Source organism: Lygodium microphyllum, chromosome 11 (genome assembly GCF_053477565.2).
Source record: "Lygodium microphyllum isolate KBCC chromosome 11, Lygodium_microphyllum_v1.1.10, whole genome shotgun sequence".
In the NCBI taxonomy this organism is placed as follows: domain Eukaryota; kingdom Viridiplantae; phylum Streptophyta; class Polypodiopsida; order Schizaeales; family Lygodiaceae; genus Lygodium; species Lygodium microphyllum.
The window spans coordinates 146,777,227-146,801,578 of record NC_141145.1 but is presented as its reverse complement, the minus strand read 5'-3'; the positions used below and the strand labels follow the sequence as shown (position 1 = coordinate 146,801,578).

The 24,352-nt window shown below is 41.2% G+C and overlaps 1 protein-coding gene across 4 annotated transcripts in view; it reads right to left on the bottom strand.

Moving 5' to 3' along the window:
- POLD2 (DNA polymerase delta small subunit) overlaps positions 1-22,703 on the bottom strand; it is a 78,256-nt gene extending 55,553 nt beyond the window's left edge. For all 4 annotated transcript variants that reach the window (XM_087688330.1, XM_087688332.1, XM_087688331.1 and 1 more), the window contains exons 1-2: positions 22,549-22,703; positions 22,356-22,485 (exon numbers count right to left, since the gene is read on the bottom strand). In XM_087688330.1, the coding sequence (XP_087544456.1) occupies positions 22,356-22,485; positions 22,549-22,605 (187 nt within the window). In that variant the 5' untranslated portion in view covers positions 22,606-22,703. The remainder of the gene's footprint in view (positions 1-22,355; positions 22,486-22,548) is intronic.
- Between the last annotated feature and the right edge of the window lie 1,649 nt (positions 22,704-24,352).

Here is a 24,352-nt window from a genome sequence, read left to right as displayed (position 1 = left end):
ATGAGCTCAAACTTGTCTCAAATCGTTTTTCAACATGTGAACATATGTATCACATCCAAACACCTTGAAATAAGAAACATCCTGCTTAAATGAAGTCGTATCAGCAACAACTAAGATGAATGACCAATTGAGGATATGAATTGTGGTGGCCACTGCTATGCCCATGGACACCAATGTGTTGGTGCTGGTGCTCCATCATAGTCCATGCCAATCACGCTCTTATTCTTCTACTCCAAGATCCCATTCCCTTGAGGGGTGTTGTTGCTAGCATACTTAGATTTATTTATTCTCTTATGTGAGCACACATTATTGTGTATAAAAGTGTGTATTTAAGTGTGAACACCTTTTACACCACTTAGCATTAAAATACGGATCAAAGGTGTAGGTGGATACCTCATCCTGTATATTCAAGCCCTATCACTTTTACACAATAAATTTAATGTGTGTTCACACACGAGGATAAATAAATCTAACAATACTCGTAAATGAATCCCTCGCTCCACACAAAAACAAGCCATCTCGATGGAGACAAAATCTCCACCTTTCTCGAATCTAACTATCTTTACATTCCACCCACAACGGTTCTCCAAAATGAGCCAATCACAAAAATAAGAGAACACTACTAACTTTAACTCAAAGAAAGTAGTCCCAAGTAATCCTACTAAAATCATTAACAATTAGCATGACACAAAGACTACCCTTAAGGGACTCCATCCATATAGACCCACACAAATTTGTGGTAACAAGCTCCATGGGCTCCTTAGCCTATCTAGAAGTCTTGCTGGAAATTGAATCTCAATGTTGCTTGCCTCGAATGAGGACACACAAGGGGGATGGCTCACCCCAACACAGACCATGAACTAGCTGATCACAAGCTGCTGTCCAAAGGTACTCATAGTTGAGGTGGCTGAATCGAGCATGCCACAACTCGATTTGAGATTGAAGAAAGAAGGAAGGGTTGAAGAACTACCTATCTTATAGACACCTTTCTCCTCATGCCCTTGGCACAACACTTGTCCAGTCTTGCTATCAAGAACCCTAAAGGAATCTACATCAAACTCAATTGTGAGGCCAAGCCCACAAATCTTGCTCATTGAACAATGAAAGAGGATGAAACTCTAATCTTGGTACATAGAGAACCTCCAAAGTATGAGCATCCACCTACCCATTCAAAATAAATTACATATCACCTTTGCCTTGGATAGGCATAGATAAGCTATCACCAGTAAAAAAAAAAATGTCGATGCATCGTATGCATATGGATAATACCATTTGAGAAAGCGATCGTTTGGCGAGAAACACCATTATCTACCATCCACTCTCAAGACTATGGAGCCATTAATGTTGCATCAATCAAATCAACTATAGAAGGCTCAATCAATTCTAGATGAAGAAAGGTCGTTGATGAAGTATCAACCACCACTCCCGAGTTCTTTGTAGTTTTCTTCCCCTCCTCCTTGGTGCCCTTCTTATCCTTGTCAGAACAATCTTTCTTCCAATGACCCGTTACCATAGGTATGGCAAGTAGACTCCTTAACCTTCTTGTTTTTATGATCATTCTTCTTTTCCTTCCCTTTATTTTGGAAATTTTGACCTACAAGAGCCTTTGTTTTTTTAGGATTACAACCCTTTAATTGCTCTCTTGGTCCAAGACCATAGGAACCAACTCTTTCCACTAAGGGTCTCCATACGCCTTAACGTAATCAAGGCAAAATAGAATACACCGAGTCAAGGTAAACCCTATTATAACAAAGTGATCGCCATGTTCTCGAAAGTAATAGCCTTACCAACATTCTAAACCTGCATCTATAATTGCCCAAGCTTGTTTACATGCTCGTGCATGAAAGTGGACTTGTTTGAGATCAAAGTCCGCATTTGTACCTCCAAAGATGCTCATTTCATCACGATCGTCATATTATAGAGCTTGTCTCAACTCTAGCCATATCTCTCAAGCATTGGTCAGATACTTGATATGAGCAATTACACTTGCTGTGCAAGAGAGAAAGAGGAATAAGCAAATGCATGCATTCAACTTATCCCAATGGGTCTAGAATTTCACCAACTACATTTTCTCATTTTTAGAAAGTATGGAAGAATTTTGGTCATCAGACAATCAATGACCTCGGTCACAAGCTCTATCAAATCATAAGACTTTGATATGGCTAAGACCACCACCCCCACATGCAACAGTTGTCACCTTCAAGCTTCTAACCTTGTGGAAAAGCTGGTAGCACCGAGACCTTGCAATCCATAATAACTTGAACTTCCATACCATCTTCGGAAGACATTGTCACCTAAAAAGATCCACACAAGCTAGGTAGCCCCCTCTAACTCCAAAAAGGCCACTTATTAGGGTTTCCTGCACACTCATTCCGAACTTACCTTAGATGCCGAAGGCAACTAAAAACTCAAGTCTACTACAAAAGGCTCAAAACACAACCTTTCTACTTTCTTAACAGCTATTCCTACACAAAAACAACAAATTAATCCCATTTCCTACATGTCTCCACTTGCTCTAGCTTGTGTCAATGCGCAACCCTCTCGCTCGCCCTTGAATGCTGAAAACACAACCTTGATGTCGTGCTAAAATCTCCTCATCAAGACTTCCCACAATTGATCAATCCCTTATACATTGCTCTAATACCATGTCAATGCAACAAAGCGGAAGCATATGATCGGATCGAAAGAAAAGAGTGAACACAGAGAGAATAGAATGTTGAAGACTACAAAGAATGAATGCTAAATATAGAAGGGACTATGCAAGAGGACATGGATTGGGCGCCGTCACGTAGCAGGCACTGGGCGGAGCACAGTATCACGGAGCCGTTCGGACGGACCTTCTAGCACCGCCTATGGGACAACTAGAGACCGAGGAGGGTGTCGTACTTTTTATGGCTGGTGGCACATGGAGGCTTGGTGGTGGGAAGCTGGCTTGCCCAAATGCAGAAGGAGGGAGTTTGTAAGTGTTGCATACAGCAGTCGATGGAAACCCCAAAGCATTGCCTTTGGTCGTGTGAGACGGCACAGCTTGTGTGGAGAGGAGTATGCCACATCCTGCGCCACATAGCACCCAACCTTGGATGTATCTCTTGGGGTGCTTTCTATTGGCAAGCGATCAACCAGGGCCGTCACCTTCTGTATGAGGCCAGGATGCAGGACACGATATTCATGATCAAGGCAGGGTCGTGCGCAGTGGTCGATTTAGAGGCTCTACCCATCCGCCAGGTACTGGAGCCCACAGCAGACTACTTTGAGGTATGGGAAATCATAGGGAGTCTTACTAGTTGGCATATCTGGAAGGCACGGTGTCAGGTGGCTTTCGGCGAAGAGAGACCTTCAGTACAGGCGACCCTAGCAGAGCTCTGGACCTCCATCATCGACTCCCTTCGAGGCCAACGAGATCAAGTGCAAGGCAAGTCCAGGGCTCGTTAGGAGCTCCATGGTCATTTCATGGGCACTTGGGGCAGCCAGGACCTATTCTTCGTGATGCAAGCAGGCAACCCCAGATGGCAATACACGGGGTCCCTCCCCCTCCATGGCTTCTTGCCCCTATCCCCCCCAGACCGCCTTGAGAGGCTTGTATATATGATGTATCTGTGACTTTCACCGGCTCCAGCTTGGTTTGTTGAGCATGAGCACTTCTTTGTATTCGGGTTTTTTCTAAAGTAATATGATTAGCCACATTTTATTTGCAAAAAAAAAAAGAAGGGACTATGTACAATAGACTATGGAAGATATGGAGCAAAAGATCTCTCTTACCCTACGTAAGTACAAAATGAAAATAACCAAGCAGCACATTGCAATAAATTGCAAGAGAAAAGTAATAAAATAATGCAGGACCCAAGTCCGCCAGCAAAAACTAGTCAACTTCATAGAGGCTGACACATGGCACATGTCTAGTGTGCTCCATTACTACAACTACTTGACTACCCCAAACTAGCCGCACTACCTTAGCGACTACATCTCTGCCTATCCAACCTACTCCTATACATGGTGAAATGGTGACAATATCTTTACAAAGGCTCTTCCTTTGCCTTCTATTCTTCATCACATGCACTTTTTAGTGCCTTCAATCACTCATAACATCTGAGGGGGATGTTAACGATCATTCATGCCTTTTCTATGTGTCATATTGTGGTTATGAGCCAAAAATTTGAGTTAGATAGGGACATTTCGAGTGCTCATGCTATCTATCTTGACATTAATTATCTATCCATGTCTTGTTGGGTATGTAGTTTGCATGTTACCAACAAGGCTATGACGGACGGAACTCTTGCAAGTACACACAAACTGAAAGATAGATTGATAATGATACATGAAATAAGTGAGATGAAAGTATAAGTAATGAGGCCTGAATATATAGACTAAGGTATCCTCCTATACCTTTTGTTGAGATAAAACACGCTTTTCAGCTGATTAGCATTCTTAAACAGCCCCAAAAACACATCTGATTAATAAAAAACCCTAAAAAGGAGAGCAATTCGACAGAGTTTCGATGGTCTCCTAAAAACCCTAATTTTTGGGGCACCCTTTTACATGTATAAATAGACAGGCTGCCCCCATTCAACCTTATTCCGACTGTGCACGTTTCACACTCTCCAGTGCAGATTTCAGCAATCAATCTAGCTCCACATGGCTGTCCAGCCTTCGCCACTCCTGCCACCTCTCCATCCAGCCTTGCAATGCCCTAGCGCCTTCTTCCAGCTGTCGCCCACTGTCTCGCACCATCCCTCCTGCTGCATTTGGCCATGTTCCTCATCATCAGCACCTTCACCCTCATCACCTCTCTATGTTTGCAGCTTCTGGCTGTTGGTGACAGTAGGCAGCCCTCCTCCTCCATCAGGCAACCTCCAGTACCCTTCATTTTGGTCCTCCACTACCAGGCGACTGCTGGTTGATGCTCTCCTCCATCAAGCGAAACTCTATCTGCTGCATTTGCAACCTTCTGGGGCCGTCCTCTGCATCTTCTACAGCTTGTGTTTGGTTTTCCAACAACCTCTCGTACCATCATTTTGCAGTTTCCTCTCTCTTCACAACATAATATGGAGGAGTTTCGAAAACGGGGAAAACGAAAACGGGAAAAACCAAAGTTTCGGAGTTTCAGAGTTTCGGCCAAATTTTGGAAACGGGGAAACAACGTTTCGGATTGTACACTAAAATAAATATAGTATTATGTGGGTATGTGAATATATTAATGCCTACAACAAGATGTATCCAAATTCCCCCAAAACCAATCACACGATGCCGAAACGCCCATCCGCGTTTCGGTCCGAAACAGCCGGTCTGTTTCGACAGCCCCAAAACGCCGTTTCGAGGTACTATGCTTCGCACTCCGATTGGTGGTCATAGACTTGGGACCCGTCTCTAGTGGACGTCACACTCCGACATTGCTCTGCCCTTGAGTACATTGTACACTCTTACATTCATTTACAGCATTCATTCACTTCACAATCGTGTTCTCTCTCCCCCTTCTTCTGTTTGTGTTTAAGTTTCTGTGTTTGAGTTTTGAGTTTTGAGTTTTGCGTTTTGCATTTAGGGTTTCAGTTTTGCTCTCTGTGTCTACGTGTGTCTCTTTGTGTTTCTTTCGTCGTTGTACACTCTGTGTGTCCTCGATGCAAATACTAGCAGTTTTCTTCACATCGTATCATAGCTAATGCTCTTGTAAAGAGTATCTTGTGGATATTGTAGAGAGCTAGTCTTTGTGCAAGGCACACAATACGACTCGTAACCGAATCACAATGTCCCAAACACCTTCTTCTCCAGTTCCTATGATGTCCTACCAAGCTTCCCCATCATTGGAGGCCCTGAGACTGCATTATGGACTTGCTGAGGAGTACGACACTCCACCTTCACCTTCTTTTTCTTCTACTCCTATTCTAGATTTCACTAACATGATAGTGGAGAACTTTGAGGAGTACTATCGCAACAAGTACAGTGATGTTTACACCACTCCTACTAGTTTTGCTACCACATTCGAACCGCTTCGTAAGGCTGGCCACCTCTCTGATCATGGAGGATATACGATATTCGAAACGTCTGGTGATCCATTTTCATCATCTCAACCAAGTCCAATGTTAGGTTTATATAATCCTTTTGTGTTGCATGAATCAAAACCCTCGCATGTTTCATCTTTTGAGGTACAACATCTGGATGGCTTTGCGTATGTGAACATCAATAGAGAGGCTCACAAAGCAAACGGAATTCGGGTAGATCTACAGCCTCAATTTCATTTGAGCAGATCACACACACTTCTCACTTCCCTTCCATCCCACCCTCTTCTATATCACACCTCTCATCATCTTTCCAAAACCTTGGATTACACTCCACATCTGCATCACACGCCCTAGGGGTCGGATCTTCCATCTCCGCTCCTAGCACCTTTTCCTTCTCCACCTCATTCTCTACCTCTTTGCACCATGGTACTTCGTTACAAGGAATGCCACCCTTTAACACTGTGTCTCTCACCTTTCAACAAATGAGCACACCCATAACTCCTGGGTCAACTGCTATGGGTATCTCCCTCACTATTCCCAGCTTCACATCTCACATGACCACTCAAACGCAGAGGTTTCCATCCTCAACTTATGGAGCGTCTTCGCAATCTCCTTGGGTTACACCTACACAAGGATTCCCATCTACTCCCCGTGTTCCCATCCCACCTCCTTGGATTCCTCATGTGGCTACCATACCCATGCCTAGTCAACCCATCCCTACCTATGGATCCACCTTGCACACTACCCACATGCCTGGTGGGCACTCTGGGGCCCATTCCTAATTATACTCCACTCCCCCATCCTACCCGCACTACACTTTTTCACACTATCCATCTCTGAGCACTACCACTCCTTTTGCAACAGCTAAGAATGCCTTCACAGATAAGACGCGTTTCAACGGGTCAAATTTCACCAATTCGTCAAATTTTATGCAACGAGTGCTTAAGTCTCAGGGTCTTTGGGACCTCGTCATTGGTCCAGAGCCTATGCCGGAGCCTCGACTAGCTCACCCTGACTACATCCGTCAAAATGGAGAGCCCGCAATGCCACAGCAAATGTTAAGCTGATGCAAGGATTGCTTCCTAAGTTTCACTCTCAGTCGCAGCACTTCCCACTCGCGTCAGAGAGTTGGAGTCACCTTCCCAGCCCCTATGTGGGTCGTGGTCGTACTTGGCACATCAATCTTGACTTTGAGCTTCAAGAATTCTCCATTAAAGAAGGGGATGATCCGAAAGTCAAGTTGGCTGAATATAGGTGGTTACTTGCCAAGTTCGCCACTATTGGCTCTCCAAAGTCAAATGACAATCAGGTTACATTCTTTCTTAATAAGTTGCCTGAAATTTCATTCAGTACATCATCTCTCAACCTAGATTGCCAACCTTCTACGAGTTTGAGTGCCAATTCTTGCGTTACGCGAGGCTGCATGATCAAGTCCACAAGAAATCCTCATAATAGTCTTATTCAGAGCAAACAGGGTTGGTGACCTCTTCTTCGGAAGGAAAAACCACCATTGGCAAGAACTCGCAAGATGTGAAGGCAAGCTAATCAAAGGGTGACTCCTCTTCCTCACATGAAACCAAAGAATCTAGACCTATCTGGCAGCAACTCCCTAAGGAAAACCAGTTTTGCACATACTGCCATAGAGCACGCCATGTGGACGAGCAGTGTCACTCCAAGGCCCAAGGTCTTCCACCTAAAAAGCCTCAGCAGACCGCTGCAATTGCACAGTCCAATGGAGCTACGCCTTCCACTCCTGCTTCATCTGCTCCTTCAGCACCCGTTGTTGTTGCTAGAAATGTGGCTCGAGTAACCTCAACAGCCATCTCTTTCACTACCCCTGAGGGACTGACTGATTGGTTTGCACGTTCCGATCCCGTTGCACTTCATGCTTCCATCTCACCTTCCTCTCCACCTCGTCAAGCGTTCCCTTGGCAAAGCCCTGCTACTGGACATACGTAATGGTGGCCACCTTCTTAGACTAGTATGTCTCTAGGTCCTTTCAAATACCCTAGGTTAGTCTAGCATTCATTTTTTGCACTCTTAGAGCCGGGCCCATAGGATTCATTGTCCTTCGCTTTTCCATTTTTTTGTCTTCCGTTGCATTTACTCACACACATACACATTCATTGCATTTATTTTGATTTAGATTTTCTTTCTATTATGTTTTGCTTTGAAGCATCTCACCACTAACCTCTATGTTAGCAGATTCTTATCTCTTTTGCAAGGTTTTGTCTTTCAGTATAGAACAAGCTTGCAGATTGCTTTGATCCTACCTAGGCTAGAGACATGGGGATGCGCACCGTTCCTTTCATGGTTTCATCATCCTCGGAGTCCTTGCTCTTCTTCCAACATGGCAATTTCTCCTCCCAAGGCCGATCGTGCAACATCTCTCTTGATGCTATCATGGCGGTGACTTCTACCTTGCTCTTCTAGCAGGGTGCTTCATCCACTTTATCTTCTTTCATTCCTTATGGTTCTCGGCACCATATAAAGACCGACATCAGGCTCCTCTTCCTTCTTCGACATCTACATCCAGATTCAGAGGGGGTTCTTGCTCTTCTTGGTATTCTACACGCTTCAACACTTTGTCTTCGACATCGGTTTCTTCCCCCTATTGTACCTTACCCTTTGCATTGCTTGATTTCATCATCTTTGTACTAGGACACTTGGGCAAGTTAACAATTTTCCCATGGAGGACATTGTCCAAGTAGCACCTGCTACATGAGCATTCTTCAGCATGTAGCATACTTTGCATCTCATTGTCCAAAGCACCACTTGAGCGGATCCTCAGTTGTTTCCACCGACGACTGTTGTTACCACACCACCATCCTCCTTCATCACATGGATACCTTATCACCTATTTTTTTCCTCATCATCGACACCCTTGAGTGGATGGGTTAGCTTATTCTGTTTTATGATGTGCTGGGTGTACCCTCCCTAATTCCGTCTTCTAGGTCACTATTACTCAATCGGCCGCATCCCATAAAATTTACCTCACTTATTCAAAAAAAAAAAAAAGGGTTCTATGTGGTTCCATCCACCTTCGTAGGGCTCGGTAGGCCACTAGGCAACCGAGCGTTCACCCTTTGTTCAATGCCTTGTCCTCTTTGGGGTAACTACTTGGATTCCCTTGGTAAGATGGCCATCGCCTTTGTAGCCTTGCTAGGCTACTGGGTAGCCGACGTGCACCCTTTGTCTGATGCCATGGCTGCTTTGGGGTGTAAAACATCACAAAGGCTAGTCTAATCTTTTGGCTCAAATTTTGGCCTGAGAGGGGGTGTTGAGCTAAAACACTCTCTTCAGCTGATTAGTATTCTTAAACAGCCCCAAAACACACCTAATTAATGAAAAACCCTAAGAAGGGAAGCGGTCTGAGAGAGTTTCAATGATCTCCCAAAAACCCTAATTTTTTAGGCACCCTTCTACATCTATAAATAGATAGGCTGTGCCCATTCAACCTTATTCTATCTATACAGGTTTCACTCTCCAGTGCAGATTTCAGCCATTAGTCTACCTCCACATGGCTGTCGCCCACTATTTGGCACCATCCCTCTTGCTACGTTTGGCCCTATTCCTCATCGCCAACATCTCCACCCTCATCTGCTCACTGCATTTGCAGCTTCTGGCTGTTGACAACAGTAGGCAGCGCTCCTTCTCCATCAGGCGACCTCTAGTATCCTACATTTTGGTCCTCCACTGCTAGGCGACTACCGGTTGATGCTCTCCTCCATTAGGCGACACTCTGTCTACTGCGTTTGCAACTTTTTGGAGCTGCCTTCTGCATCTTCTACAGCTTGCGTTTGATTCTTGAGCAACCTCTAATACCATCGTTTTGCAGTTTCCTCTCTTCACACTCCAACTCGTGGTCACAGACTTGGGATCTGTCTCCGGTGGACGTCACACTCCGACATTACTCTGCCCTTGAGCCCACTATACACTCTTACATTCATTTACAGCATTCATTCACTTCAGAGTTGTGTTCTCTCTCTCTCCCTTCTTCTGTTTGTGTTTGAGTTTTGAGTTTTGCGCTTAGGATTTGAGTTTTGCTCTCTGTGTCTACGTCTGTCTCTTTGTTTTTGTGCCGTGGTCGTACACTCTATGTGTCCTCAGAGCAAACCCTAGCAATTTTCTTCACACATTTGACCCTTGTTTAATGCTAAGTGGTGTAAAAGATATTCACACCTAAACATGCATTTTAACACACAATAATGTATATTCATACACAAGGATAAATAAATCTAACAAACCCCCCTTCGAGCCATAGGTAACTAAACCCATTACATGAAATATATAAAAAAGAAAAAGGAAATGTATGTCCTCAATGCAAACCCTAGCAATTTTCCTCACACCTTTGCCCCTTATTTAATGCTAAGTGGTGTAAAAGGTATTCACACCTAAACATACATTTTAACACACAATAATGTGTATTCATACACAAGGATAAATAAATCTAGCAAACCCCCCTTCGTGTCATAGGTGACTAAACCCATTACATGAAATATATGAAAAAGAAAAAGAAAAGGTCTTACCTCAAAGAGACTATGTCTAATCTCATACAATGATCCTAAAAAGAAGATATTTAAGTGAGCGAGATGCAATGCGAGGATGATCATAACATGGTCTACCGAGCACCTCAAGGACTTGAAGTAAGACATGATTCAAAGGTACACATGCATGGCTCGAAGGCTGATCAAAAGCCAACGCAACTAGGCATTGGGCACACGACTAAAGGTCAAATACATTGGTATAGCTTTTGGAATCAACTCAAAGGTTGCATAGGAACTTGTTATAATCCCCTCTAAAATATCGCCCCTTTGTGAATTGGAAGGAAAGAAAATCAAAGAAATACTATCCATTTTGGATTAAAATCTGAAAAGAGGATCCCACACAATTATTTAATAAGTGATTAAAAGGTCTTAGCACATGCATGATCATAGTCATAGGACTAGTTTCAATCACATTTTTATATTTTAATGTTAAGTTTTAACATTTTAAAATATATTATTATTATTTATTTATTAATATTTACTTGTTTAAAAAAATTGGAATAAAAATCCCCCCTCAATGTTGACATCGAGAACATTGCAATCAATGTCAATCGCCTACAACGACATTGCCAAGCATTGAACACTTAACGGGTTGCTCAATGTTAAAAACACAAGCACACACGCAATCTTCAACGTGTCCTTAAAGGCTCCACTTTGATATAGATAGATACCAATGTGAAAAGTATAAAAGTTCAAAGAAGAAATTTTGAGAACTTTCAATTGGAACCAAAAATTTCCAAATTACATGTGAACTACCCCCCCTTGATGAAAAAGTTTAAAACTTTAATTAATTGATGTTTAAACTCAAAGTGGTTTTAGATTAAACATTTTCTTTGGTAATGACTGATGTGGGCAGCTTATGGATGACGATGCATTAACAATCAACACCACAAGATAAGCTGCATTGGACAAGTCAACTGGGGTGGTGCGTTCGATGCAGTCAATTCAAATTGGTGACAAACATATCTAATGTATACAATGTCAGGTAATAAACGGATAGACAAGCAAGTGGTTAGAGACGACACAAGTCATAGGGCTAGAAGGTGCACTATAAAAAGTAACAAAGAAGAGAGGTAGACCAAGCATGCCAATAGAGAGCTCAGGCAGACAGACAAGGTGGCGGCAATCAAAAAGGGCAACTAGTTAGTTGCTACTACTTCTTTTTCTTCTTCTTCTTCTTCTTCTTCTTCTTCTTCTTCTTCTTCTTCTTCTTCTCCTCCATTCACTACTACTATTGCTGTTGTATTATGAACAACAAGTCATGGCATGGGCGGTTTCTTTATTGCAAGGACAAATCAGATCTACCGCTCCAATACCACTGTTGAGTATGGAGCTCAGGTCTTACCAGTAGGCTATGGCAAATGGAACTCCTTGGGGGAAGAGAGAGAGAGAGAGAGAGAGAGAGAGAGAGAACTCTTGCTAGTATACACAAATTGAAAGATAGATCAATAATGATAGGTGAGATTGTTCGAAGGTAAAGGCAAAGTACTAATATCAATCAAAGTCAAAGAAAATATGCTCACATTCGGGAGTGCTCGAGCTCATTAATGAAGCCTACAATAAATCAAATATCCCATCTCCCATTAGAGAGGATTTCTACCTGAATCATTGTTAGATGAAAAAGACTTCTTTTTAGACCAAGAGAAATATGAAGAGAAACAACATGATGAAAACCACCAAGAAGGGCAGCATGAGGGGTGTCACCAAGAGCAAGAAGAAGGTGAGCAACCAAAAAGAGGATAATAAAGGGAAGAGAAGAAAAATAGACAAAGATAATCTTCTAAGAAAAGGCAAAGAAAAGAGGCAACACAAACTATGGAAAACACGACCAAAGACCAAGATAGTACAAGTGATACAGCCTGAATATATAGGCTAAGGAATCCACTTATACCAATGATTGCTGAGTGGTGTAAAAGATGTTCACACCTGAACATGCACTTTTACACTCAATAATGTGTGTTTTAAAAATCCCAAAACTCAACACTCCATGTGTTTTAATGTCTCATAAGAATCAAACTCCCTACTTTTGATTGGTTCCAACTCTATAAGTAGATTGTGCTAGGTCACTTGCATTCCTTGTTATCCCAAATTCATCTCTTCTACCTTGTCAAACTTCATCACATGGCTATCAATCCCATCATCTACTTCTATCACTCTTCATTATCTACTGCCATGGTGATTCTGAAACCAATCTTCCTTCTCGGAGAGGGTGGTAAAACCTGATCAAGCACTTGATTACAGCAATTAACAAATGAACATAAACTGAAATGCACACTTTACAATAACATTCTTGGACATTGGACACCCTGTTGGGCCCAAAACTGATGCCCCTTGCCGTATTTCTTTAATTTGTATTACTACTAGATGGAGTACAACTCCGATTTCACAATCTCCTCCACTAATCCAAAAGCCCCTTGCTGCCACAACCAATCAGTAAGTCTTCGGAGCAATTTGCCCCTTAACCTTCACCCAACTCTTGTACAAATTGGATCCTTGACTAGCCAAATGCTACCCCAAATCAAATGGGATGGGCTAGCATCTGAAATCTCTAATAATTCCTTGAATTTCAGCTGCTGATTTTAGTGTACGATGCCTCTATCTGCTAGCACAGGTCTTGAGGTGGCTGGTAAACCCTAATTTCTGCTGAGAATTAGGGTTTACAACAAAAATCTCACTATTGTCCACAAAATCTGATTGAAAACACCTTCACTTGGCTGAGAAATGCTGAGATACTTTGAGAATGAACTAGAGAAGGTGAGAAAATGTTAAAGAGAGAGAAAATTCAGAATTGCCACACAAGAAATTCTTCAAAATTTGCTGCCCTGTTTGATCTGCATTTAATGCGGTCGCTTGCTGCTTTGAGCCCAGAATATGCAATCGCCAGCCTTCTCATTTTGTTGCTAGCCCCTACAAAGCAAAATTCTATTATCACCTCATACCACTTGGCCCTTGGTGGTGGTCACCTGCAAGAAACAACCGATTCTCTACCCTGAAACTAATCAGATGCACGTTCTCTCTCTCTCTCTCTCTCTCCCTCTAGCTGAATGCACTCAATCAATCTCTCCCAACCCCAGCAACCTTCTCTCCCATTGCATGGGCATTTTTGCCAAGTGGCAGCCTTTTAATCCCATTTTCCACTAATTTTTCTGAAATTTAATTTCAACCCTTTTGACCATGCCCAAAATTAAATGCGTCTATCCACAATTAAATTAGCTAAACCATTTGCAACCTCAAGTGGTCCCCACCCTTAATTAACGCTTGATTAGTGCCTTGTCCCTAGTGTCACCACTGACACTTAATGGCCAATTAATTGTCCTAGGGCCAAAACCAACACCAACTGACATCCAAAACCCAAGTCCCTAGCTTGTCACAACTTTTGCATTTGACACCCACTGCTTTCTCACGGTCCTTGGCCTATTACCATGAAATAACCACCATGTGCATCACATATGAAAGGTAGAGCCTGAGTGGAAACACACAAGCGAAAGCAAGAGCTATGGCGGATGAAGCAACAGAGCGTGCGCGAGAGAGAGAGAGTGTGTGTGTGTGTGTATGTAAACTCCAACAATCACAATGTGTAACCAACCTTCCCTAATTCAAATATCACTAAAAAAAATAAAAAATGAAGTGACAATTGTTGGGCACCCGCCACCTGTATAGTGTACAATTATACGGATACTGTCAATGTAATGAATACACGGGCGGTTAGACACGGGCGCCTTTACCCCCAACAACCTCCCACTTAAAGGCGAATATGCCTCTAATGACAAGAGAACAAGAAAAAAGTAACAAAGGACAATTGTACATAAAGTACTATAGAGTAAGGAAAGACCTCATCTCATCCAACGCCCATCAGCTTCCTAAGGAAGGCAAAACACTCCGTTGAGAGACTTTTGGTAAGCAGATCTATAGGATTTTGGTCAATTGAGATCTTAACAAGCTCAATAGACTTGTCCTTAACAACCTCTCGAATAAAGTGGTAATGCACATCAATATGCTTTATCTTCACATGAAAGACTAGATTCTTGACCAATTAAATAGCACTCATAGAATCCGAATGCAATGTAGAGACCACATCAAGAATACCAAGGTCTGCCATGAAACAACCTAACCAAAGAGTTTCCTTGCAAGCCTCAATGGCTGCAACATACTTTTTACCTTTGTAGTAGATAGAGCCGTGCATTCTTGCACCTTGGACATCCAAGAAACGCCTCCAACATAGGTGAAGACATAGCTAGAGGTGGACTTCCTACTATCTACATGTCTTGCATAATCATAGTCTTGTATTCTAGGCATCATAACATATGCACATATCTGCAATGCCCTTAAGGTACTTCATGATACCCTTCACGACATCCCAATGCTGTCTGTTAGGTGTAGCCATATAGCGTGCCACAACTCCCACTACAAATGCTATGTCAAGACGAGTGACTATCATGGCATACATTAAATTGTCCACTACAAATGCATAAGGAATCTTAGCCATCTCGACCTTCTACTCAACAAATTACGAATAATTGGCATAAATAACCTTCACATGAGAAAGTAAAAAACAACCAATAGGCTTAACATCCTGCATATAAAACCACTCAAGGACCTTTTGAATATACTCCTATAACAAGTAAAGGAGCCCCCTAGAGCGATCACATATAAGCATATCCCAAGAATATATGAGGCGTGTCCCATGTCCTTTATCTCAAAGCTCTTCTTGAGTTGATTTTTCAAGGCATCCAACTCATCATGCGCACTCCCAACAATTAGCATATCATCCATATAGAGTATCAAAATCATAAGGCTACCATCCACGAGCCTTCTTTGTGTGAGAGTGCGCTACGGAAAAAGAAATACGAACATGGAGGGAGAGAGAGAGAGAAAGCAGAAAATAAGGAAGAGAAATCCACACTGACTGAAATGAATGCTAAATACAAACAGGAAGGCGAAAGGAGACTGATCAATCCCTGCATGCAGCCCACAACGTTAGTGAGGGCACCAGATCAGACTAATGATGATGGCAACACCACCACGGGGGAGAAGTGTCGGAATCTGCAAGAAGACAAGTGATCAAGTGGGGAGGGGGACTGTCTATAAATAAGCAAAAGGACAAACCCTAAAAATGCCCTAAAATGGGCGCCCCACATCAGTGACCAAAAAAGTAGCCGAGCAGCTAGTGACTGCCCACTAAAAGAGGCCGAAAAGAAATGCACATCCTAAGACAGTCAGTCGAGAGTGACTAGCCTCCCCCATCATAACACAAACATGTCAGAGCTCCTAATGTCCTCGTCTGACTCAGACTGAGACTCACAAGCAGGAGATGACAAGGCATGACAAACATGACTGCTAACACTTTGTATATAAATACGGATCCATATCACTACAAATATATCCCTATGAATGCATGAAAGCATCAAACTAATGATACCATTCCCTAGGTGCCTGCTTAAGGCCATAAAGGCTCTTTCTCAACTTACAAACTAAGTGTTCCCTGTCTTTTTTCTCAAAGCCCTTGGGTTGCTGCATATAAGTCTCATCATACAAGTCTCCATGTAAGAAAGCCATCTTGACATCCATCTGATAGAGATCCAAATCAAACTGTGTAACCAAAGCCAAAACCAGGTGTAGGACGGTCATCTTAATGACAAGAAAAAAGACTTTCATCAAAGTCAATACCATGCTCTTGCTTAAAACCCTTGGCAACCAACTGGCCTTATAGGTTGGCTTGGGGCTACAAGTACTCTTCAACTTGCATACAAACATGTATAACAAAGTACGTTTTCCACTAGGCAAAGAAACCAAATCCCATGTATAATTTTTTAGTAGTGAGTCATACTCTGACTGCATGGCCTTCTCTCAAGAGTGACTATCACCTCTACACATGGCCTTATCATAGGTAAGAGGCTCAACAACACCTGTCACCATAACATAATCTATAGAGAGCACAAATTAACCAGATTGATGTCTATCTCTAATAGACTATCATGGAACAGACTGTGGGGCTTGTGTATCCTGTCTAACATCATGGTCCTAGGCCACTCAAGCACCAACTGCTGTTGGTTGTCTAGCTGAATGTACAGTAACAAAAGGCTCCTCTTGAAACATCACCCTATCTACCTCAACAACCTGCCCAAGCTACTTATGCATTTTCTCCCCATGGAAAACAACATCATGGTTGTGGATGACCTTCCGAGCCTATGGATCCCACGGGCAACAGCCCATCTCACCTGCATTCACATAACCAAGAAAGATGTATTTCGTTGACTTAGAATCTAGCTTATTGCACTTGTCCTTACAAACATGGCAAAAAGCCTCACAACCAAAGACACGCAAATGAAAATATGATAGAGGTTTTCCAAACCATACCTCTTCTACAACCTAATAGTCAAGAGCAATACACGAGAATCGATTAATTAAATGTACAGCTATAATAACTGCCTCAATCCAAAAGCGTTGCAGTAAATCTGTCTGGCTAAGCATACTACAAACTCGCTCTTGAATCATCCTATTCATATGCTCAGCCATAACATTCTGAGGCAAGATATACGTGGCGATCAACTGATACTTAATACCTCTCTCATCACAAAACTGCTTAAAGTCTTTAAATATATACTCTCCCCCATTATCAGATCATAGGCATTTCAACCTATATCCAAACTAATTCTCAACAAAAGCAAGCCAACGTTGAAATGTAACCAAGATTTCTAATTTCTGCTTTATGGGGTATACCCAGACCTTGCGCGAGTAATCATTAATGAAAGTAACAAAATACTTCGCACCACCTAAAGACTTGTACAGCATAGATCCACAAACATCAGAATGAACAAGAGCCAAAGACAACTCATGCATGTAATACCACACTTCTTATGCAATTTTCTACCTATCATAAAAACAATAATCACAAAAATCAAGACACTTATAGTCAAGGGACGAAAGATACTACAAATAAGTAAGCATTGTCATTCCCTTTAATGACATGTGCCCAAGGTGGCGATGCCATATGGATACATATAATATTGCAACCAGTGTAAAAACATAGTTAATAGACTCGGATACAAGTAAGGGATAAAGAGTGCCAAACTCGACATCTCGTGCCAAGTCAAGATTCCCACACGTAAGCTTCAATGAGAAATCACCAAAAGAGACAACATAACTTACACCATCCAACTGTCTAGCCAAAAGCAAGCTTTTAATCAAAGCCAGAACATGGCATACATCATGCGAAGTAAACATATTGCCTGAAGGAAATTGCAACTATACATCTCCAATACCTACGATATTCAATCCAAAGTCATTACCCAATCTAACAAATCTTATTATATTGTGGTAGAAATGAAACTACTCTCTATAAGGAGTGACGTGAAATGAAGCCCCTAAATCAAGCAACCAATATTGAGCATAGGTAGACGAGACATTAATCGATTGTGAAGCATCAAGAGAAAAAACTACAAATATGTAGTCATCATCAAAATCCCTCTACATGACATTAAGTTCTTCAATCTTGACAATGAACTTACTAGGAATAATGCAACAATCATCATTCTTTTCTTGCACTATATCCTTTTCCTTTTCTTTGCGCTTGTCATCATCACCCATTTTATGACACTATAACTAAATATAACCTTGATTCCCAATAGTAATAAGTCAATGCAAACTACTACCACGTGATGTACTACAAGACTATTTACGTGATTGAGAACGAGACTTCTAAGAGTCTCTCCCACGGTGACCATTACCGCTTTTACCATTATTACCTTCGACTACCAAAGCATGAGAGATACACGAAGCATCGACATTCTTTCTATTAACCTCTTCATTCAAAAGCATACCCTCTATATCTTGTAATTTCAACCTCATCAGCAAGCATATTTGTACGCATAGCAATACAAAATGTGTCTCATGACTCAAGCAATGTGACCAGGAAGAACAAGTAATGAAGATTATCCTTAAATTCAAGTCTCTGTGAAGACAAAAGGCTGAAAATATAATGAAATTCATTTAAGTAAACGGACATGGAGGTTCCCTTCTTCATAGAAAGGTCCATGAATTGCTTCAACCAATACATTTGAGAGGCAAGACTGCTTATCATAGACATTGCAAATCTTATCCCATTATTGCCAGGCGGTCTACCCGTCAGAGACCACATTATAGTAGATCTACTTAGAGAGTGACAAAATAATTGTAGATTTACATAACTCATCAAGTTCAACCCAATCTTCTACATCAAAGCATTCAGGCTTTACACCCTTACGTCTCAATGACTTAATCTGTAATTTCTATACTAAAGCCTATCAGATTTATGCCTTCGAATAGCTATAATTAGTGCCATCCAACTTCTCAATGTTAAAAATAGCAATGTCATTCGACCCACCAATCATGATACAATAGACGAAAGCACAATCCAAGACAAACAAGTTGCTATAAATGACATTAAAACATCCCCAAAATCACAACCAAATCAATTACTAAGCAAGAGAAACTACCAGAAAAATGAGCTATCCACTATAACTGTAACCAACTGTCAAATCCAAGTGACTGCTACCAAATAAAATGCATAAAACTGAAATGACAAGCTGTTGTAATAAACTGCAACAATATACTAATAACCAAGTGTGAGCAACTAAAAAAAAGACCGAGAATAAGCAGCACTAAAGACTGTCACAACTATAGTATATTAGTAACCATACATGCAATAAACATAGATATCATGTACATAAGAGGTTTTAGGATCAAGATATAGAAGCTGCTAAATACACAACCCACTAAGCAAAGCTTAATACATAATCCAAAAGCATATAAATATCACTAATAATACACTAACAGACATAAGTGCCAACCTCCAAGTCCAAAGTAAATAATCAAATCAATCCACTGTAAAGTAACTACATCCAATACATATCAAGAGAGTATGTACATAAAGCAAGTGTTCCATGGTCTCAGTGAAAATAAGCTCAAGCTTTAATTACATAAATCCAAAGCTCTATGTAACATCCAAAGCAGCGTAGGTAACTCCCATTGAAACAAAATCAAATTCCAAATAAGCAATGCAAGCTCAAAATATCAAATACATAACATCCGAGTATCCAAGATATATGAAGCATAAAACGGAAGTATAAAACCCAATAGATTCTTCAAGCCCGTAATTACATAAGCCACTAAAGTAACCAAGGCATGTAACCACAACCAAGAACAATCTAACAAAGTCCAAATCTCAACTCAAAAGCATATATATCATAGCATATTAAAAAGTATGTATTAGCAACCGAAGTGGCAATACATCCATGGAGTATCCCATAAAGCATCAATGAGTATTAGACATAAGCTTTTCACTGATAAATGCTTGCTGCCTTGTTATTACAACATTGAAATGACATTAAAATCTAAGCTGTTTCAAGCTCAAATTAGTCCGAAAAGCATAACCATACCATCCGAGTACTAAAATAGAATTCTTGAAGCATCAAACATGCACTATGGAATTTATTATTTGTTGTCCAAACCAAAACTATTTTGTTTAGTATGAAACAAAGAACAAAAAACTGCATAGAATCAACTCTCTCTATACCAAATCTATAGCTCTCGTTGCGCTCTTCATTTCAAGTTATAGAACACTTAAATTTCATACCGTATACAAAATTTATGGCCAAAATACGACAATGCTATCAAGCTATCATAGTTATCCACAACTTCTATAACATGCTCTATATCCACTCAAAATAAATAAAATGGTTGCTTCTCAACTCAATAAACACTCAACAAGGCTCAACTAAGCCATGGGAAGCTCCTCGACAAGCCGAGAGCAAGCTAAAACAAGTTGAGAGAAAAAAAGACTCAATACATATCGCAAAAGAAAAAAACAATGGCTGCCATGAAACCTTGAGTTGAGGCTTTAAATCTAGACTGAAGCAAAGGAATCAAGATGACGAAGCTCATCGAATGGTTGGCTTTGATACTAATTGAAAGATAGAGCCCGAGTAGAAGCACACAAGCAGAAGCAAGAGCAAAGCAAAAGCTATGGCCGATAGAGTAAGAGAGAAAAAAAAAACTATGTATGTAAAAACTCCAATAATCACAATGTATGACCAGCCTTCCCTTATCCAAATGTCACTAAAAGAATAAAGAATGAAGTGACAGTGATGGGCCTCCACTACCTACAATGTACAAGTGTGTGGATATTGTCAATGTAACGAATACACACGCCGTTAAGCACCTGCATCTTTACCCCCAACAACATGTGTCTTACAACATTGCACATTGGATTATTAAATTAATCAAATGTTACTAGCAAGAGCAAAGCATTTCAAAAAATTCACATCCTTGTGACGAATTTTCAATTGTCATCAACCCTATACAAGGCACCTACAACCTTCATTTTGCTCCAACTCTAATGATATCATCTCGTCCAACTCGTGCACCAACCATCCTCAACTATTGCTTAATCAATTTAAGATATCTATTAGCTGAATTTAGCCCCAGTTTTACTATCACAATGTTCAAAGATGTTGTGGCCATCCTAAATTATCACTAGTCCTATTGGGCTACACATTGCGTTTTGCCCCAACTTGCTAGAGTCATCCTCACCTATATCACTTCCACCTGATTCAACTTGCATTTTGTTATTTACGCCTCTCACCTGACTACTAGTCACAAAATTGCATCTATCAAACAACCTCCTTGACATCTGCAATACATGTTTCACATTTTCTATCTACCACCCTGTTGATCTGCACTCCAAGGACAACTACATCTTGCAGTAGGATGGTAGTGGACCATCCTACTCCAATCACACTCCTACACGCTGCAATTTTTGTTGCTTGTACACTCCTGCATCAAATTCAACTTCAACTGGTGGTTATTGCACTTAGAATCCATCTCTAGTGGATGGGACACTCCAACAACTCCCTCAACCTGCTCCTACAAGAGCCATTGGCTATTGGACAGCTCAACCCTTGACAATTTGTATGCATTCATTCATTATTTAGTATTTTGCATTCATTCAGTTGTCTACTTTCTTGAGTTTTGCATTTTTGTGTATTTCAATTCATTATGTTTCAATCGCGGTTGTACAATCAGAGTTCTCTTTTGCAAACCCTAGGTCCCTAGGGTGACTCAACATATCGATAGTCCCTCTGTCAACTTTAAGCATTTGCTAGGGCTGCCCACAATTCACAGATATTAAAACAATAACACTTGACCTTTCATGCAGCTAATAAAGTCCACATCAAAAGTTCTAAAGATTCAAAAATTTGCCACTGAAATGAACAGGCCCAACCACAAATTCCAAGAATGTAAACATCTAACACAAACATCAGCCACTTCCACCCTAGTAAGTCCAAGTGAAAATTGTTCGTTTCTTTGTTAATCCTGTGTTTGATTCGGACCAAGAATGTTCGTATCATTGGGCAACCCACATGTGCAGCAATCACTTCAATGCTGGCTTCCATCTACAGCACCTATCACATCTTCATTCTCACAGTCTGGGAATTGACAGCTCAGATGTTCCAACACAATGAAAAAGGGAGATTGGAAATGGAATGATTAATGTGTTTGTTTAGGCTCTTCCGACTACAATTCAGTCACCATAAGCTTTCGAGCCGAAAATCGCTGTAGCTCCCTCGATAGTTGACAACACAACTTTAAGGATGCAATTGTACTAGTTTTGTAGAAGAACCACTATTTAGGTAAGAGGCCTATCATGGTATGAAACAATGCAATCACCGTATGCTTTTCACCCAAAAAGTTTTGAGCTAAATACAAAAATTTTGAACGCGTAAAGTGGTGATTTAATCAAAATTCCAGGAGCTAAATATAAAAGGAAAAACATAACCTCGCGCTCTAGGCCATCGTTTTTGAGCCAAGGAGGTAAGGAGGTCCCTGAATTTGTGAAGGCGGCAATAGTAGAGATGGCTATATTGCTGGCCTTTGTAGGTCTGCGATCGAAGGTCGAAGCAGTCGTTCTGCAGGCAGGAAACAAGTAAAGCGAAAAGCGAGAAGAAAAAAGCTCGCTCGCTCGCTCTCACCTGTGGTACATATTGAGCTCGTCTCCTGGCGACAGGCCCCTCATCATCGACCTCCATTTTCACGGCTTTTGGCGCCCTTCCGCTGTACAAACTGAAGTGAAGAACTTTGAAATGTTATGAGATGAGTAGTGCCGCCCCGAACCCCAAATACTCTAAAACTTGGGTCCGTCGACTCTTTCTGGCCCAACGCCCAAGTAGAATCCGGACGCCAAGTGATCCCAATTAATTAATGTAACTCTTCCCTGCCTTCTTTTACACGGGCAGCATAGAGACGCTTTCTATTTATCTTCTTTCTCCTTTATTTGGAACTCGAGTAATGCACTGAAAAAACTATCAATTTGACTTGTCAACAAGGAAGAGCTTTTGTAAGTGCTCACTCCTCTCTTTTTTCCTCTTTTTGTTGCTTTCTTTTCTCTTTGTAACCTACAATCTTGATGTGTTCTTTCTCAATCTACTACACCCTCTAGGAGGCTCTCTTTGCTTTCATGGTACCTTCATTTGACCACGTCCCCTCAACCACAATCATCGCTTTCACCAATTCAATGTATTGCCTTCTATATTTGGATTTCTCAAATAATTCTTCTTCGTGCAAGAAAATCATGCTCATATCCACACATAGAGAGAGAGAGAGTGTGTGTGTGTGTGTGTGTGTTGGTACTATACAATCATTTTTATGTGAGAGTGAGAGAGAGGCGATGGGGATACTTAGAGGTAGGGGTGATATTGGGTGGTGCGTCTAGAGGTAGAGACAATGTTAGTTGGTGTGTCCCTACAGTCATTTTTATGAGAGAGAGAGAGAGAGAGAGAGAGAGATATATATATATATATATATATATATATATGCAAGACCCCCTCACAAAGGGAGGGAGGAAGGGGGAGGGGGAGGACTTGAACGTAGAAACTGTGGGCAGCGAGGACACTTGGAATTAGAGGTGGTGTTGGGTGGCAATGGGGCCACTTGGAGATAGAAATAGAGGTGTAGGAGGGAGATAGTGGAGGGAGTGAGAGATTATTTATTTTTAATTAAAAATAAATTAGTATTTTTCATTTTTGCTTTTTTCACATTTTTTGAGTTTATCAACTTTTTTAGAATACACACATCTTTTATAGTTTTTGTATTTTCAATAGCTTTTATATTCCATGGTGCACCTAGTTGTGCCGTGTTCCTTTGTTGTTTTTCTATTGCAAATCATGATATGATAGGTTGTGTGTGATATGTTTGTTACATTCAATGTTTTTTTTTTGTTACTCTTTGCTTCCAAGGTGATCGATAAAAGGTGAGAAGGATCGAAGCTTGCTTGGAAGTGAGCTATGGCGGAGAGCAAGAGCAAGAAGAGAGACACACACAAATGGGAACTCTAACAGTCACAATGTGTGACCGGGCCTTTTTTTATTCAAACTATCACTAAAAGAATAATGAATAAAATGACGATGATGGGCGCCCACCACCTACACTGTGCAGTGGCAGGTACTATCAGTGTAGTAATACATAGGCGGCTAGGCAGAGGCGCCTTTACCCCCAACAACCTCTCACTTAAAGGCGAATCTGCCCTAGTGAGAAGGGAAAAGAAAAAGAAAAGACGGTATAATGTACACATGTACAACAGGATGAGGAAAAGTATCATCAAATCCAATGCCCATCAATCTTCTAAGGAAGGCAAAGCGCTCAGTAGCGAGGCTTTTCGTGAGTAGATCTGCAAGATTTTTGTCGGTGGAGATCTTGACAAGGTCAAAAGACTTGTCCTCCACGACCCCACGTATAAAGTGATACCTCATCTCAATGTATTTCGTCTTCGCATTGAAG